This window comes from Mesocricetus auratus, unplaced genomic scaffold, assembly GCF_017639785.1.
Source record: "Mesocricetus auratus isolate SY011 unplaced genomic scaffold, BCM_Maur_2.0 Super-Scaffold_100008, whole genome shotgun sequence".
In the NCBI taxonomy this organism is placed as follows: domain Eukaryota; kingdom Metazoa; phylum Chordata; class Mammalia; order Rodentia; family Cricetidae; genus Mesocricetus; species Mesocricetus auratus.
In genome coordinates, this window is record NW_024429192.1 from 36,841,586 (window position 1) to 36,858,440 (window position 16,855).

At 40.7% G+C, this 16,855-nt stretch overlaps 1 protein-coding gene across 1 annotated transcript in view; it reads right to left on the bottom strand.

Annotated features, from left to right (window-relative positions):
* Positions 1-11,674, bottom strand: part of Impg2 (interphotoreceptor matrix proteoglycan 2) — a 49,149-nt gene extending 37,475 nt beyond the window's left edge. The window contains exons 1-5 of the mRNA XM_040750678.1: positions 11,590-11,674; positions 10,745-10,972; positions 7,499-7,665; positions 2,968-2,999; positions 2,853-2,876 (exon numbers count right to left, since the gene is read on the bottom strand). Coding sequence (XP_040606612.1) covers positions 2,853-2,876; positions 2,968-2,999; positions 7,499-7,665; positions 10,745-10,972; positions 11,590-11,674 — 536 coding nt within the window. The remainder of the gene's footprint in view (positions 1-2,852; positions 2,877-2,967; positions 3,000-7,498; positions 7,666-10,744; positions 10,973-11,589) is intronic.
* Between the last annotated feature and the right edge of the window lie 5,181 nt (positions 11,675-16,855).

Genomic DNA, 16,855 nt, shown 5'->3' on the forward strand with positions numbered 1-16,855 from the left:
TACAAGGGCTGTAGAAATGCGCCAGACACATTTCTTATTTGCTTGCCAACTTCCTACAGGTATTTCCTGAAATTATTTTCTTCATATTTATGTGAGGGTACTATTGTCAAACCTAGTTTGTGTTGCTGCTGTGACGATTAAATGGTAGAATAAATACTTTACAGAGTAAAAGGTAATTTTACCAGAGATTATAATCTGATTCTTGAGACTCAGATGGGTGTGGGTCTAAATCCTAAATGCACTCCATGCTCAGTTGGGTGTCTGAAATTACTTAAACTGTGTCTCTTATATAATTTTTTAAAATGTGACAAATGATCATAACTTACAGAAACAGCTTGATCTGGAGGGTTAAGCACCGGCCTGATTATAAAGAACCATGTGAGCTATCTTAATCTTTATCTTTTAAGAGCAACAAGGGGCTAGTCACTTGTCTTGCAGAAGAGAGGGACATGGTCCCAATTTTTCATTCTGAAAGCTATTGGACCAGAGTATAGCAAGTAGATCAGTGAGAGGCAGAGAGACCCACCAGCAAACTTTGTACTGAAAGAAGTGTTTATTGGTCGCAGAAATCGAGGTGTTTATTGGTTATAGAAATTGGGAAATATGAGAGAACAGGCAGGGAAAGGGTAACTGGAAATAGAAGAGAAGAAAAACAAAAAGCAAGAGCCATGGTGGCATGGTGGGAAAGGGATATTGGTTTTTCTCTGGGGGGTGCCACACACCCATGTGCTTACAGACAGCACTAGCGGGGCAGCAGGAGAACAGAGCAAGCAGCTAGAAAGGGGTGTGCTGGAGAGGATCCAGGGAGAACTGCAGGCGGAGTGAGAAGTGGGCATGATCAAGCCACAGGGTATACAAGATACATCGATGAAATCCTCAAAGAATTAATTTAGTGTTTTAAAACTAGAGGGCACGCTGTTTTAAAGTTAGAAATCAAAGGGAGAGGGAGAGGGAGAGGGAGCGAGAATGAGCCTACTAGCAATGAAATGAAGAAGAGAGGTAGAGTAAGGCTCTCTGAGTCCAGCAGACTGTGAACGTGGAGAAGATGTTTTCTCCAGCTCTATGATGAGGACAGAAGTTTCACAAACAGAGATCATTGCTAAGGACTTACTCCCAGGAAGAAAAAAAGTAAACTACAACATACACTGTGATAAGTGTTCATCCAAAGGATATGCTCATCCAAAGGAAACAAATGGTGTTTCCCCATAAAAATATAGAGACAACATTTTCTTAGGACAATTTTTCCCATACACATAGAAAATCCAAATCTGTAATCTGCTGCAAACTGGTCCACCTCTTAGGACATTAGACAAGGAGTTATAGAGGAAGGAGAGTGGATGTGATTAAAACATAATGTATCCAGGACAAAGCTCTCAATAAATAAATGTTCAAATTAAAATTACAAAGAATGTGAGACAATATTCCATGTTAATATCTATACACTGATGGTCTTTATATTTGGAATAAACATGCTAGCCTATTACAGTCCTTTTGATAGTTTCTAGACACACTGAAACCTCTGTTCTGGAAGATGATGCTTTGTACTTGCATATGTAACTTTTTTTAAAAAGCTATTTGCTCACTAGAAACACACACATGTACACACACATGTGCACACACATGCACAATGCTGAGAGTCACTGTTTTCAACATCAGCTGCTCATCAAAATAACCTAAAGTTCTTCTCAAATTCTCATATCCAGGCCACATTTCAAAGCTATTACACCAACATGACTATCAGCTTAAAGCATCCTCAATGAACAAGGTCTTCTTTTGGCTGAGAACAAAGAACCAATACCAAACAGTGTAGCAAATTCTCAGGCAACAGGTGAACATCGGGAAAATCCTGCCCTTGACCAGCACAGTGTGGAACACTTCATCATCAAAACAGATTCTTGAGGGTCAACACAGAGGACCCTTGCTCCACCTCCTCCTGTTATCCCTGCCTTGCAGTGCTTAGAAGATTCTTAGACCCATAAGAGGGAAGCAAGCATCTCAGGGAACGCTGAAATAGCTGGGCTGCAGAGTTCAGGACTAGCCTAGTCCCTCCGTGCTCACCATCATTCCCAGCCCTTACTCAAATCTGTGCCCATTACCCACCCACATGGCTCTCTCCAGATACTGCTCTTCATTAGGGCTGGTAGGACCAGCCAGCATACTCATCACTGCTGCAACGGCAATCACAAAGAACTTCTAAAGAGACTCTGTGACCCCACATCAGAGCAGATGCACAATCTCAAATCTTAACACAGACTCAATGGCTTCAGGAGACATATGAACGACCTAGGCCACAGAGTTCACTGTCTTCCTGCCTGTTTGTGTTCTATTCAAAAGCTCCTGTGTGTATGTTCCAACTGTGTCTTGATAATTTTTGAATCTACTAGTGATTTCCTATGTAGTCTCCCACATGTTGGTAAACTATTGATATTCTGAAGATGAGTGGAATTCAAACTTTAGACCCTATTCCTCACCTTTTGAAATCTGCTTTATATTTGTACTGCTTAGAAGCCAGAAATCATGCCGGGCTGTGCCTAATGGCCAGCCAAAAAGCATACTGACAGATGAATCTAAGATGTACTATTTTTTTTCAAGATCATAATCATAAGTTCAAGAAGATGATCTAAACAACTATTATCACTTAACAAACTAACCCTCTGTAAGATAACCCTCAGCTTTTGTTAGCCTTAACCTCAGTAACGACAGGCCGTTCCCTATGAGGCAGACTTCCATGGAATTATCCAGGAAAGAGATGACCCAGCTTCTGGTAAGGTCAGACATCGAGGAAGCACAGTGGCTATGGTGGGGATTTGGGAAGAGAGGTGGCCTCAAGAGGAACAGTGTTGGGGACTTACCCACAGGCCTGGTCCCTGCAGGAGCTGAAAGGAAATAGAAAAAGAACACTAGGTAAGTGTTGGTGTTCACATGGCACACCTATTTCACCAAATTGAATTTGGAGAGAAGATATACCTGCTTGCAGCTTCCTTTGTGTAAGTCAGTTTCTGAAGAACACAAAGACACAATAACTGAGTTAATAACAGTGATTACATGGCGTCTAAGACTTACTCCACAGAGGGCACCAATGCCCTAGCGTGACAAAAGCTAAGTCACTATTATCTAAGGACAAGCAAATAAGGAAAGCAGGTGCTAACAATGCCAAGTTTGTTCTATATCCGTGGGAGCATTCTGTGTCTGCTTAGGTGCCCAGATGTTCCTGTGCACTCATTTCAAGACAAACAAAAGGATGTACAGAATACTAAGGTGGACTCAGAAGGTCTAGTTTCAAGTCCCCATTTCTCCTCCCTAGTTACAAACACAAATCCCATGTCCTTTCTGGTGCCTGAGATCAGTTTTCTCATCTGTTAAATGGAAAGAAAATTATCTAAATCACTCTGAGATATCATTAAATAGTCTGCTGTCATTCTTCCTCTATGGTCCCTCCCAAAGTAATCTGTCACCATCATGCCTTCGGTTACTACCTCAAAGCTGGTGAATATTTCTATAATTAAAGCCCAGACCACCCTCCTTCACTTCACATGAAAATATCAAACAATCCACATTTCTCATGAGCAGTTACAATGAATGTTTCAAAAGTGAATTTACTCTTCTTGCCTCATCTGCAAAGAGTACAATGGCTTTCCTGCCTGAGTCCCTGATCTTGTGGACTCCTGCTAGGAACCAGGAGGCATCCAGCACTACTATGCTATGCTGTTCCCATCCAATCTGCCAGAGCCTGTTGTAGAATATTTGTTTAACTATGTAAAGATGTGTTGCATTTGTTTAATCATACAAAGATGTGTTGCTGTTTCACCTTACCTGCCTAAGGCACCTGATTGGTCTAATAAAAAGCTGAACAGCCAATATCAAGGGAGGAGGACCTCTGGGCAGGGAGAGTAAGTAGGAGGAGGAATTTAGGCTGGGGGCAGGAAGAGAGAAAAAAAAACACCAGGAAGATGCCAGGGGCCAGAGAGACAAAGAGGAAGCAGGAAAGTAGGACATACAGAACAAAAGAAAGGTAAAAAGTCCCAAGACAAAACATAGACAAATAGAAACAGGTTATATTAAGTTAAAAGAGCTAGCGAGACAAGCCTAAACTAAGGCCAAGCATTCATAGTTAATAATAAGTCTCTGTGGCTTTATTTGGGAGCTGGTTGGTATCCCAAAGAAAATGCCAACTATAAGAGTCCCCACAAATCCTATTTCTTACTTTTGTCCATTATGTTCTCTTTCTCTGTCCCATGGTCTGGGTAGGAGCCTCAGTGGCTTCCTCCCTGGTCTCTCTGGCAATTGACTCTCTGTAACACTTCCTATGTGTGTAGAACCACATAGAGTTCAAAACTGGGCCAAGGAAATGGTTCAGCAGGCAAGGTGACTTCCTGCCAAGTCTGATGATCTAGTTCAATCCCAGGAGCCCACATATAGAAGAAGAGAACTGACAAAGTGCCATAGTATTTTCTCCCTCTCTCTTTTCCTCCCTTGTGCTCTCACTCTCACAATAAATAAATAAATGTGTTTTTACTTCCAAGCTTTTAAGCCAGCTCCTTTGTCTTATCCCCTTACAACCCCGAGGTTTCCCGTCATCCACAGAGCTAAATCCAAGCCTCTTAACACTCTCCCCTTCTCCTGTCTGACCTGTCATTTCTAGCGGTCCCTCTAGTAAAATGACCCAAACCATGCCCTACAAACCCTGTCCATGCTGTTCTTTCCGTCTGCCTCGTCTGTTCACTCTTTCTCCGCCAATTCACATTTATCACTTTAGACTAAAGCCAGACAGAGCATCGCCCATATAATCTATGGCTTGTAAATAATCATTACAGCTTACTTCCAAGTTAAAGCTTGTAAGAAACATATTTTAATGTAACATCACAAAACTGTTATTAAGTTAATAACTCCTTGTATATGTTTCTTGCTTTAATAGCTGATCCAACATTGTGGACACAATTTGAAATACACAATGCTGATATAAATATGAATACATGATTCTTTTCTTTGTAGAAATTTTTAAAACCAACAATGACTGGAATAGAAGCTCCATAACACAGGAGAAAAACGTGCTTTGAGAGTTTTGTTCTGTTTCTGCAGTACTGCTGATCAACTATAGGTCCTTGCACATGCTACCAAGCTCTGTGCTGCTGAGCAATATACATATCCAAAAATAGAATTTTGCAAAAAAACTGTCTCTGGATTTTAAGATCCAACACAATTGATTTTGTGACAAAGGGTAAGAAATTGATTTATTGTCTTTATTTTAAAAATGGAGAACACCTTGCACGGTTGCTGTTTATTAGATTTAAGACATGGTAGGCATGGATGACATAGAAGCTATTTTCATAATTGCTAAAATGGAGCAGTTAAAAATATGACAGAGAAAAGGCTGGTGCTGTGTCTTGACTTGAACTGTTACACATCATGGTGAAGAGATGAGTCCATTTTAAACACATAAAAATCTGCACATCTTCAAAATGTTTATAGCCCTATAAAACCTGTCTTTGGTCCACCCATGTTTAGTAAACTATTCCTCGACCCAACTTTCTCCCACTTAATGAGATCACTGTTGTAGGACCAAATGTTAAAAGAAAATAGTATGTCTTCTTTACTAGAAATAAAAGTTTAAATATAAAAAAGTGACGATACATTTCAGTTCTTTTAGATATGCTATCTTATAAGATACAGTGAGTGTCAGTGAGAAGACCTGGGCAACCTATGGGGCCCTGAGCTGTGGATCAGTGTCTATCCCTGGTATACAAACTGTCTTCATGTGCCTATAGCACAAAGAGGGATGCTCTCTCAGCCTGGACTCTTAGGGGAGTGCCTTGACCCTACCAAGAGTAAAATGACAGACTCTAGATATCCCCTATGTGGAAGGATTTGGCAATAGGGTGGGAGGGAGGGGGGAAGGGGAGTGCGGGAAGAGGGGAGGGAGAGGGAACTGGGATTGACATGTAAAACAAGCTATTTAAAATTAAAATAAAAATGATATAAAAAAATAAAAATAAAAAAATAAAAAAAAGAATCAACTAAAAATAATTCAGAGCTATTCATTTAGTAACTACTTTTCAGACCTGCTTAAACAACTGGTCTTAGCTATCCATTCAACAATCATTTAACAATCATTTTCAGAATATAATACTTGCAGCCAGTATTCATGGGCAGTGGTGGTGCACCATGCCTTTAATCCCAGCACTTGGGAAGCAGAGGCAGGCAGATCACTGTGAGTTCAAAACCAGTCTGGTCTATAAACCAGTTCCAGGACAGCTAGGGCTGTGACACAAAGAAACCCTGTGTGGCAAGGTAGCTCAACAGGTAAAAGTGTCATGCAAGCCTGATGACCTGATTTTGATCCTTGGAACCTATGATAGCTAATCTTGGTTATAAAGTTGTCTATATCTAGAATTAATTAAAACACTAGCAGTTGGGTGAACCTGTGAGAGATTTTTCTTGATCAGAAAAACTCCAGGTGGGAAGACCAATCTTAAATCCAGGTCATTTGATGTCAGAAAATCCACCACTGCCCATGGGACACACTCTCTGGTGAAAGTTCACATAAAAGGACACAGAAGAAGGAAACTTGGTTTTTTTTGGTTTTTTGGTTTTTTGGTTTTTTTTTTTTTTTTTTTTTGCTTGTTTGCCTCACTCTTGCTGGCAAGTTCATCTATCCTGATGCTGAAGCATTCTGTCACTGGTTTCAGAAACTAATTGTTTGGGATTCCAACATAGAGTGTAAGGATTCAGGCATTATGCTGGCTTGCCCCTGTCACCTGGCAGAATGCACTCAGGCAGTACCCTGGTCAGCATGCAGGTGCAAAGGACCCCTTTAAAAGAAAGACACACACACACACACACACACACACACACACATCTCTCTCTCTCTCTCTCTCTCTCTCTCTCTCTCTCTCTCTCTCTTCTGTTCTGTTCTCTTTCCCAATCTCTTTTCCCTCTGTTCCCCTAGGGCAGACAGGATTTTTCCTATCTCCCTCTTCTCTTCTGTCCTCTCTCTGTCTCTGTGTCTCTTTACCTCTTTTCTTTCCTTCCCCCCTTTCCCTTTCTAATAAAACTTCTCACTAAGCTCCATCTGCCTGGCGTGTTTGTCCCTACCTCGGTCACCCTCACCTGCCATGGAATCCGCCAAGGATCCTCTCACACTTTATCATAACATAGAGACCAGCTGAGACATCCAGCCTAGTGGACTAACAGCTATGGGATTCTTGGACTTTCTGATGGGAAACAACCACTGCTGGACTAGCCAGACCACAGCCTGTAAGCCACTCTAGTAAATCCTCTTTTAGAATATAGATCCATTCTAGCAGTTTTGGTCCTTTAGAGAACCCTGACTAATGCAGAACTCAGGTGTTAAGCCACACACAGTGGTATGCACCTGTGACCCCGACGCTCCTAAGGCAGGATAGGAGACACAAGAATCATTTTCTCTTCCTTTAGCCTTAGCCAAGTATAATCACGCCTACAACAATGTAGCACCTCCTTCTCTTCTTGCCTCACTCACCTTCTTTATTAAGCTTCTATGCTCCACAGACTGACTAAAATGTGTGCCCATTTCAAACACGCTTGTGACTCCATCCTCACATAAGGCCATCCAGTAACGATATTCCTCACGCCCAGGAAGTCGATCCCAAAACGTCCTGAAGGCTTCCCAGATGGCTTCCTGGCACACTGGAAAGTAGAGAGAGATGTGTTTAGAAACAGATAACATGCTCTGCGGTTCTCATGATGATGACTATGGAACAACTCACTCCCATTCCTCTGGACACTTTTGGCCACACCTCCTTTCTGGAGGGTCATGAGAATGGCATTCAGCTAAAAACACCCTTTCAGACTTTCAGTTCTGAAAATAGCGCTGTACTACCCAATTACTCCTTTATAATGGGCATTAACTTGCCTCTTAGTGAATTTGTTCCTTGTGGATTTTTTCAAAAATTTTTCATGTCTATATCGAATGAAAATAGAACCTATATTTATTACATTGTGTTGAATATGTTTTGTTAATAGACACCATAATTTCAAGTTTCTTTTTAACTGGAGTCATGACTTCAAAAGACAATTTCTCAGCTTTCTAAAAGATGATGATGGTTTTGGACACAGCAGTAAAGTGGTTCCTACTGACTTAATGCTGTGCCCATAGATCAGCCCTCATCAGAGGAGCTTCTTCCTGTAATAGATAATAGTTAATACAGACCCACAGAATAAGAGACATCGGAACACTGAGCTGTATGGGATGTCTACATTGCATTCCTCCCTCACAGTGACAGAATCTATGCAGAAGAGGGGACAGAAAGATTGTGAGAGCCAGGAGAAGTGGATGACTTCAAGGAAACTGTTTTCCAGACACGACAGATGCACATATGAACTCACAGGCTAAACTGATGAAGAAGGGGGAGGAAGCATCTTGCCTATGGCATTTCTGGGGAAGCAGAGGCATTCCTCCAGGGGAGTAAACAGAGTTCTATGGGAACAGAGTTCACACAGCAGGAAAGTGTAGGAAAGTCTATCATATGGTGGCTACTAAGATTGATGGTTCCTTGTTTCTTCTGATAGTGTGCATAGCCCCATCCAGCACTGTGAAAGCTGGATAGTAAGGGATGAAGTGTCTAGGTTAGTACCAGCTTGATTCTGCCACGTTCTATGACTCAGTCATGTGGTGTCTCCAGTAATAGATGTTACCATCGAGTTCTGGAGGGTAACCAGGGCAATGGCAATGCCAGCAATGATTGCAAACCCCCAAGGTTCAGGGGTCATTATAGAAAACAGGTAGAAAGTCAGAGGTGGTAAAATAACTACAAAGAGTCTGTCTTGTAGGCAGAGCAGAGAAGATGCACATTTGAACTCACAGTGGTTATGGCAGCATGCATAAAACCTGTGCAGGCCAAAACCAGATCAGATTCCAGCATGGAAGTCTATGCACCTTGTATGTGCCTGATCCTCAGGGAGACTAGAAGAGGGCACCAGGTCTCCTGGGAATGGAGTTAACAATTGGTTATGAGCCACCATGTACTGATGGAATTCAAAATCTGGTCCCTTGGAAGAACAGTCAGGGCTTAACCACTGGGCCATATCCCAAGGGTCAAATCACCAACCCTTCCCCTGTTTTCAAAAAGCATAAGAGGCAAAGTATTATTTTCTCCCATGATCATAATTACAAACATGTTATGATGACTGTATCAACCATTTACTTTTCTGAGCTCCCTGTTCTTTCTAATTCTTTAGTAACTGCTTTTATTTTTTGAGAACGAAATATAATTACATCATTTCCCCTTTCTTCCCTTTCCTCCCTCCAAACACTCCTATATACCTCTTCCTTGCTCTCTTTCAAGTTCATGCATTTTCCCCATTAATTGTTGTTTCACACAGAGATAGATAGATATGCATGTGTATATTCCTAAATACATAAGAACAATTGTTCAGTATGTTACTTGCATGCATATTTTCAGGGTTCCTTTTCAATAACCCAACTCAGAGCACCTGCATTTTTTAAAATTATTTCAAGGATACTTTATTTTTCCTTTTGTTGGCTTTTTTTTTGAGCAGTATCTCTTGACTTTACAAAAATAATAACAAAACAATCACAAAGTAGAAGCAAATTCCTAAATGGTTGGCCCTTCCTCTTTACTATGGAATGCATAGCCAAGACAGCTGGATATTCTGATCCATTTAAAGTTAAAATCCAGGCAGTATAAATCATCCTAATACATTACCCACTGTCATGTATGTCCTTCATGTTTTCAGTCACTTTGCAATTTTATTTCCAACCTAGGGTCCTACATAAAACCTCTAAGTCTATGATTCCTTTTTAAAAAATAAAAGAAGAGCCAGGTCAGGGATGGTGGCATGCGCCCTTACATCCAGCACTTTCGAGGCAGAGGCAGGCAGATCTCTGAGTTGGAAGCCAGCCTGGTCTACAAAGTGAGTTCCAGGACAGCCAGGGCCGTTACACAGAAAAACTCTGTCTCGAGGAGAAAAAACAAGTAAAAGAAGAGCCTACACCAAGGGAACTAACCACTGTACCATGTTATATTAACATAAAACATTACATATTTGAAATGATATTGCCTGATACTAAATTTTATTTTTAAAACTTTAGTGTAGACGAGAAGGGCAAGAAACGGAAAATTGAGATAGTGAAGTAGCAGGTGAGAATCATATGAACCTAGTGCCAGAGAAAACAGTGCGTGCTCAATCAACATTTGTTGAACAAATGAATGAATGTTTAATAGGACAGTCCTGATTATGCAATCATTTCATTGTCAATGTCTATATTTAGCTTAATAACATCACATTCCTATAATGGCTCTTTTTATTGGCTGTTGAACACATAGAAAGCAAAATTTGAAAATCCTTCAAATGTCTAAGGTGTATGGATAATGCTCAATTAAGCAATGCTAATAAATGTATAAAGTGTATCATAGAAGATATGAATCCAGGGATCATATTGCCTAATCAAAAATAAGACACAAGCCAGGTGAGACCACTGAGAGAAGCGTCATTTTTAACATAAAAATTTGTATGTCCTAATCATGCAACAATATGAATCTATGACATATCCGAAGAACACAAGAAACTCATTACATTTCTTTTACAATAATGTACACTTTTCTCTTAATTGATATTATGGTGATTAAGTCCCTTTCTCACTAATACTTGGTTCATTTCTACCTAAATTATCACATTTTTACTATAAAAGTTAACAAAAAATGTGATGGTTTGAGTTTCATAAACGGCTCGGACATCTGCTTACCTCGGGCTTTAAAATACTTCACATGGCTGGCCACAGCCTCTGTAACGCTTTCATTGGGGCAAACTTTGACTCCATTTGGGAACAGAATAGATCTCCGCCTTCTGAGCAGCCACCTGCTGTGAGCCTCTGTGGGCTCCCAACGCTGTCCCTTTCTGGTAGACAGGGAAGGGTCTGTGGACTTCTCAGGCAGGAGAACGGAGACCGCACGCGTGGGTTCTTGTGTCTCTTCTGCAGAAAAGATGGTCCATTACTGCCGAGAACAGACTGGGAGCATAACCCGGGGCTTCGGGGGAAGGGGGTACGGTACAAAAGGTAGCAAACAGAGACCAGCTGCCATTTGCACATTTCAGTCTAAGACAACGTTCAACGCACAGGCATGAACACAGAAGGAAGACCGTTTCCCGTTTTGTTAGTAACCCTTTAATTCAAGATTGTTTTTAGCCGGGCGTTGGTGGCACACGCCTTTAATCCCAGAACTTGGGAAACAGAGGCAGACGGATCTCTGTGAGTTCGAGGCCAGCCTGGTCTACAAGAGTTAGTTCCAGGACAGCCTCCAAAGCCACAGAGAAACCCTGTCTCGAAAAACCAAAAAAAAAAAAAAGATTGTTTTTAAAGTTAAATAGACACCGAATTTCAGCACAGGGGTGAAAGATTTGAACTAGGAATTATTAATGAGGAAGGGAAACCCAGATCATGGGAGAGATCCCAAATAAGCTCAATAAATCAATAACGAAGATTAACAGTCATACTGTCTAACAGCAACCATGTCAAATATTACTATTTTAACTATATTACTAAATTTAAGGTCCCCAGAAAGCTGAAAACAAGTACCAGTTTTGAATTACCTGAGAATGATACGAGGTTTCCTCCTGTCAAGAAAAATATCAAAATACCCAGAGAAATCTTCCCTAAAAGAAGAAACATAATCATTTGGGCCAAAAACCAAAGAAATGGAATAACAAAATTCTCAAGTAAGCATCAGAGTTTTGAAATTCCCACTAATAAACTTTCACCAAAAAAGGCCTCGCAGCTAAAAGTTTGTGTCTGGGAGTGCACAACGGTTCTAAAACCATTGTCAATTGGAGAAAATTAAAAACAATAAAACAACAACAACAGCAACAAAAAAACCTGTCCTTTCAGAATAGCTCTGGCTTCTTTTCTGACTCAGTAGGGACACTATGGAATCAGGGGGTAAGCTAATTAGGACAGATGGGCAGAGGGAATTCTAATCTAGCTACCTAAGCGCCTTATGAAGCCCTGCCTCCTTAACAAGCTGGACATTTGCAGTGTTTCACAAGTGTCTTGCCTCCAAATGCTCTGACTACATCTGTCAAATGTAGTAGATTCACATGTTCTGTGTTTTCCTAGGACAAAGACCTATAAGCCCGAAGTGCTCGTTTCCCTGGATAGAAGAATATCCTTTGTAACCACTTACTTTGTCTTCTTCTTTGTGCACAGGGAAGGAATAGCAAAGGGAACACCGTGGTGGAGATGTTAAGAGAATTAAACTGACAAATCAACTCATTGCATCCACTCAATGTGGCTTAAAATACTGCCTGACAAATATTAAATGTACAATATAAATTAGGCTAAAAATAACGCCAAGCTTTCTATAAAATATGTCATCTGAGATAGTAGTGACATCCCAGTGAAAGAATTCACCATGACAGAACAAGGCAGAAAGACAATGTTTTTAGAAGCAGTATGGAAAAACCACAATGAGCAAGATAGTAGGGAGAAAGTATCTGCCAAGAATTCTAAGGGGTTGTTTTGGTGGATTCTGTAGACATTGAGGCGTGTCTGATAGCCTAGTGCCCTAGAACAAATGTAAGCAAGTTTGTTACAGTTGACTGTTTCTGTTGGAACAGTTTTTCTTAGTGGCCTTCCCATCCTGCCCTGAGGTAATAACCACATATTCTTGGGACAAAATAGTTCAGCATAAATGGAACTCACAGGATATTCACCTATATGAACATGAAGAACTCTCAGTCTACAAATGGTGTCCTACGCCAAATGGAACCAGAAAAAAATCTATACTAGTAAAGTTTTTCATCTACCTAAGCAAACAGAAAGCAACAAAATTAGTCAAAGTTCCCTGTGGAACTACTATTTTTAAAAATTATGATTTTGTTTTACATACTCTGGTGAAGTTTTTGAAAAAAATTACTTAAGACCTAAAGCACATGTCTTGTAGCATCCATAACCAATTGTGTCATTGTCAATGTCTTCGTGGCATAGGAAGAACTTATCAATTACATGACAGCCTCAAATAAATAAACATTTCCAGTCCTTCTAAAAGTTGTATGTACATATTAATACCCATAAAATATTAGTAATGTTATAAGAAACTTGAAAAGTTGTCAGAAGAAAAAAATGAAAATTAAAACTTTTTTTTGTTTTTGGAGCCTGTCCTGGAAATTGCTCTGTAGACCAGGCTGGCCTTGAACTCAGAGAGCCACGTGCCTCTGAGTCCAGAGTGCTGGGATCAAAGTCATGTGCCACCACCGCCTAGAATGAAACACTTTTTAAACCTTAAATATTTGTTGGTGATTCCAAACACAGGAAAACTCTTAAGTAACAAATACTGGTGGAAATTATTGTTTTTGTTGGCTTACTCCAAGGAATGAAAAGCTGCTGAGAACCAAGGCAGCCTGGGAACACTGCTGTGCTGAGACTGAGAAAACCTTTTCACATGCAAGACATTTCCAGTATTTGATGGCCGGGTAGCCCACAGGTAAGAACATGTATATGTGGAATAAAAATTGTTAACTTTTATACAAATTTCTACAAAGGAACAGGGTGGATTATTCTGTATGATCATTCTTTAAGCATAAGTGATACAAAGAGCATTTTAGAAAAGGGAGTAGCCATGTGCTGTGTTACTTGGAAATGAATATTCACCAAAATACTAGCATGAATGAGGAAGGGCCCCTGAGATCCCACCCTTGGTGAAAAAGCTACTAGCAGTTGATTGGCTAACTGCTGTGGGAGAGTCACTCTCCTTTGGGGACATGGACACTAGTAGATTGTCAATGCCCCAGTGGCTGGCCCCCATATCCATGCTGTCATGGGAAGATTAATTAGAGGGGTTATTAGTAAACAACAACATAAAAAGATGTCACAAAGTTGGGTGAGAGGGTAGGGAGTCCTAGGGGTGTTAGAGGGAGATAATGGTGTATAGATATTATCAAAATGTATAATTTTTAAAGAATAAATTAAAATTTTTTTTGGTTTTACGAGACAGGGTTTCTCTGTATTGTTTTGGAGGCTGTCGGTCCAGCCTAGCCTCGAACTCACAGAGAATTAAAATTATTTTTTAAAGAAGCATTTGCTTCCAAAAGAGTTCATTTTTTTTGTGTGTCTAGCAAAAGGCTGGGTAACAGACTGTGGTTAGGTATCACTTGTCCAAAAGTGCTTGGGACGAGAAGCTCTACAGTTACAAATTACATCACACAGCAAGTTAAAATGAACATACTAGAATGATTAACCTGTCTAGAAACAAAACCAACTCCAGGCAATCAGCTTTGACTTGGAGTTGAAAGTGGCATTCACACTCACAAAGCAAGAGTCCATTATATATACCTTGTTGAAAAATGCTTCACACTGTTGTTAGCATGGTAACTTTAAGTAGAATACATCTTCATCTGAGGTCTTTTTGATGCTTTGATTTTTCCAGTCTCCCCAAAAGAACAGTTTTACAAATGAGGTCATTTGAATAAATGGAGGCCACAGTTGAAGGAGGCCTCATATACAAGATGGGCAAAGTTTACAAAATTTCACAGAAATATGCCCAGTTAAAAGAGCAGGAGTGTAGCATGACTGAGTGATTATGTATAGCTGAGGAGGAGAATGAAAGGATGAACAAACAGGCTGGAACAGGGTGAAGACAGCTCTATGACCAGTTGAGACCCTTCATTTCCTGACCCTGCCCCACCCCACCCCAAAATAAATAAAAGATGATTTTTTAAAGAAGTTTCTTAGGCACTACCTGATTGAATAGGATTTGCAAAATCAAACAAAAACTGCTTTCCACCCCACCCCACCCCAATCTCAAGGATTTTAAGTTAAAATTTGTGTCTTCTCTATAAATGATCCTTGGCCATTGGCAGGCTTTTCGCTGTCTACTGTCTCTCACTAATATCCCAAGCTAACAAAATTATACCCACTAGGCTGAGCTTCAGCACTCTCAAAGAAACTCTATTCCTACCGAATCTTACCAAATTATTAGACTTTTTCATCTGTCCACATGAGTGTTTGCTTTCAAAAATGAAAGCCCTCATTTCTTAAATTATGATTAGAAATGTGCACATGTACATACCATAGGCGTGGGTTTGCAGGGCACAATTCACCTATGGAGGTTGGAGAACAACTTACAAATCAGTTCTCTTTCCACCTTCGAATGGGTTCCAGAAGCCAAACTCAGGTCACTATGCATCCTGGCTAGTTTTTATTGTCAAGTTTATACAACTGAGTCACCTGGACAGGGGGCCTCATTTGAGGAATTTCCCAGATCAGACTGACCCGAGACCGTGCCAGATTGTTCATTGATGTGGGAGGGCTTGGTGCACTGTTGTGTGCAGTACCACCTCTGGGGAGGTGGGCCTAGGCAGTAATCAGAAGCTAGATGAAAAGGAGGCTCACACCCCAGTGGATGGCCCCCACATCGGTCTCATACAGGAAGCACTAATTAGATCAGGGGGCTACTAATAACAAAAAGGGCATGAGATTGGATAACAAAGTGGAGGGCACTGTGGGCATTTGTTGTGGAATAATATTTTAACTATGTGAAGATGTGTTACATTTGTTTATGCTAAGGAACATTACTTTGTGTAAATGTGTTACATTTGTTTATACTTCATTTGTTTAATTATGAAAAGATACATTGTATTTGTTTCACCTTGCCTGCCTAAGGCATCTGATTGGTCTAATAAAAAGCTGAACAGCCAATAGCTAGACAGCAGAGGGATAAATCTAGGCTCAAGAGAGAAGGGAGAAAGAGGGGACATGCCCCGGGACTAGAAGCCAAGCAGCCACCAGCCAGCTATGGAGACTGCAGCAAAGTAAGATATACAGAAGGGAAGGAAGATAAAAAGCCCCAAGGCAAAACCTGTATGAAAAGAAACAGGATAATTTAATTTAAAAGTGAAACAAGCATAAGGCCAAACTTTAATAACTAATATTAACTCTGTGTCATGATTTGGGAGCTGGTTGGTGGTCCAAAAGAAAGCCTGCTACAGGTATTAGAAGAGGATAATAGTGGATAGATATAAAATCAAAATGTATAAAACTTTTAATTAATAAATACAAAGTATTATAAAAAGAATTTGTTTCTTCCCCCTACTCAACCTTCCTGCTCCCCCATGTCCTCCTCTCCCCTCCTCTTTCCGCCCCCTCTCTTTCTCCCAGTTACCTCTCCCCTCCCCCCATGCTTCCAATCAGTTCAGATCTTGCCTCAATCCCTTTCTCTGGGGTGCTATGCATATCTCTCTTAGGGTCCTCCCTGATTCCCAGACTCTCTGGCAGTGGGATTGTGGGCTGGCACTCCCCTGATCCATGTCTAAAATCCATATATGAGTGAGTACATACCATGCTTGGTTTTTTGTGACTGGGTTACCTCACTCAGGATGGTTTCTTCTAGTGCTGTCCATTTGCCTGCAAATTTCAAGATTCCATTGTTTTTTCCCACTAATACCATAATAGAGTGAGTCATTACAGGTTTGAAGAGAGATTTGGCACTAGTGAGATTTCCAGAGATCTACAAGGATGACACCAACTGACAAACTAAGCTAGTAGTGGAGAGGCTACCTTAAATGCCCTTCCCTGATAATGAGTTTGACAACTACCTTATATGCCATCCTAAAGCCTTCATCCAGTGGCTGATGGAAGCAGAAACAGACACCCACAGCTAAAAACTGAACTCCTGGAATCCAGTTGCAGAGAGGGAGTAGTGATGAACAAAGGAATCAAGACCAGGCTGATAAAACCCAGAGACAGCTGACCTGAACAAGGGGGGAGCTCATGGACCTCAGACTGATGGCTGAGAGGCAGCATGGGACTGATCCAGACCCCCTAAATTTGGGTGTCAGCGAGGAGGCCTAGGCAATCAATGGG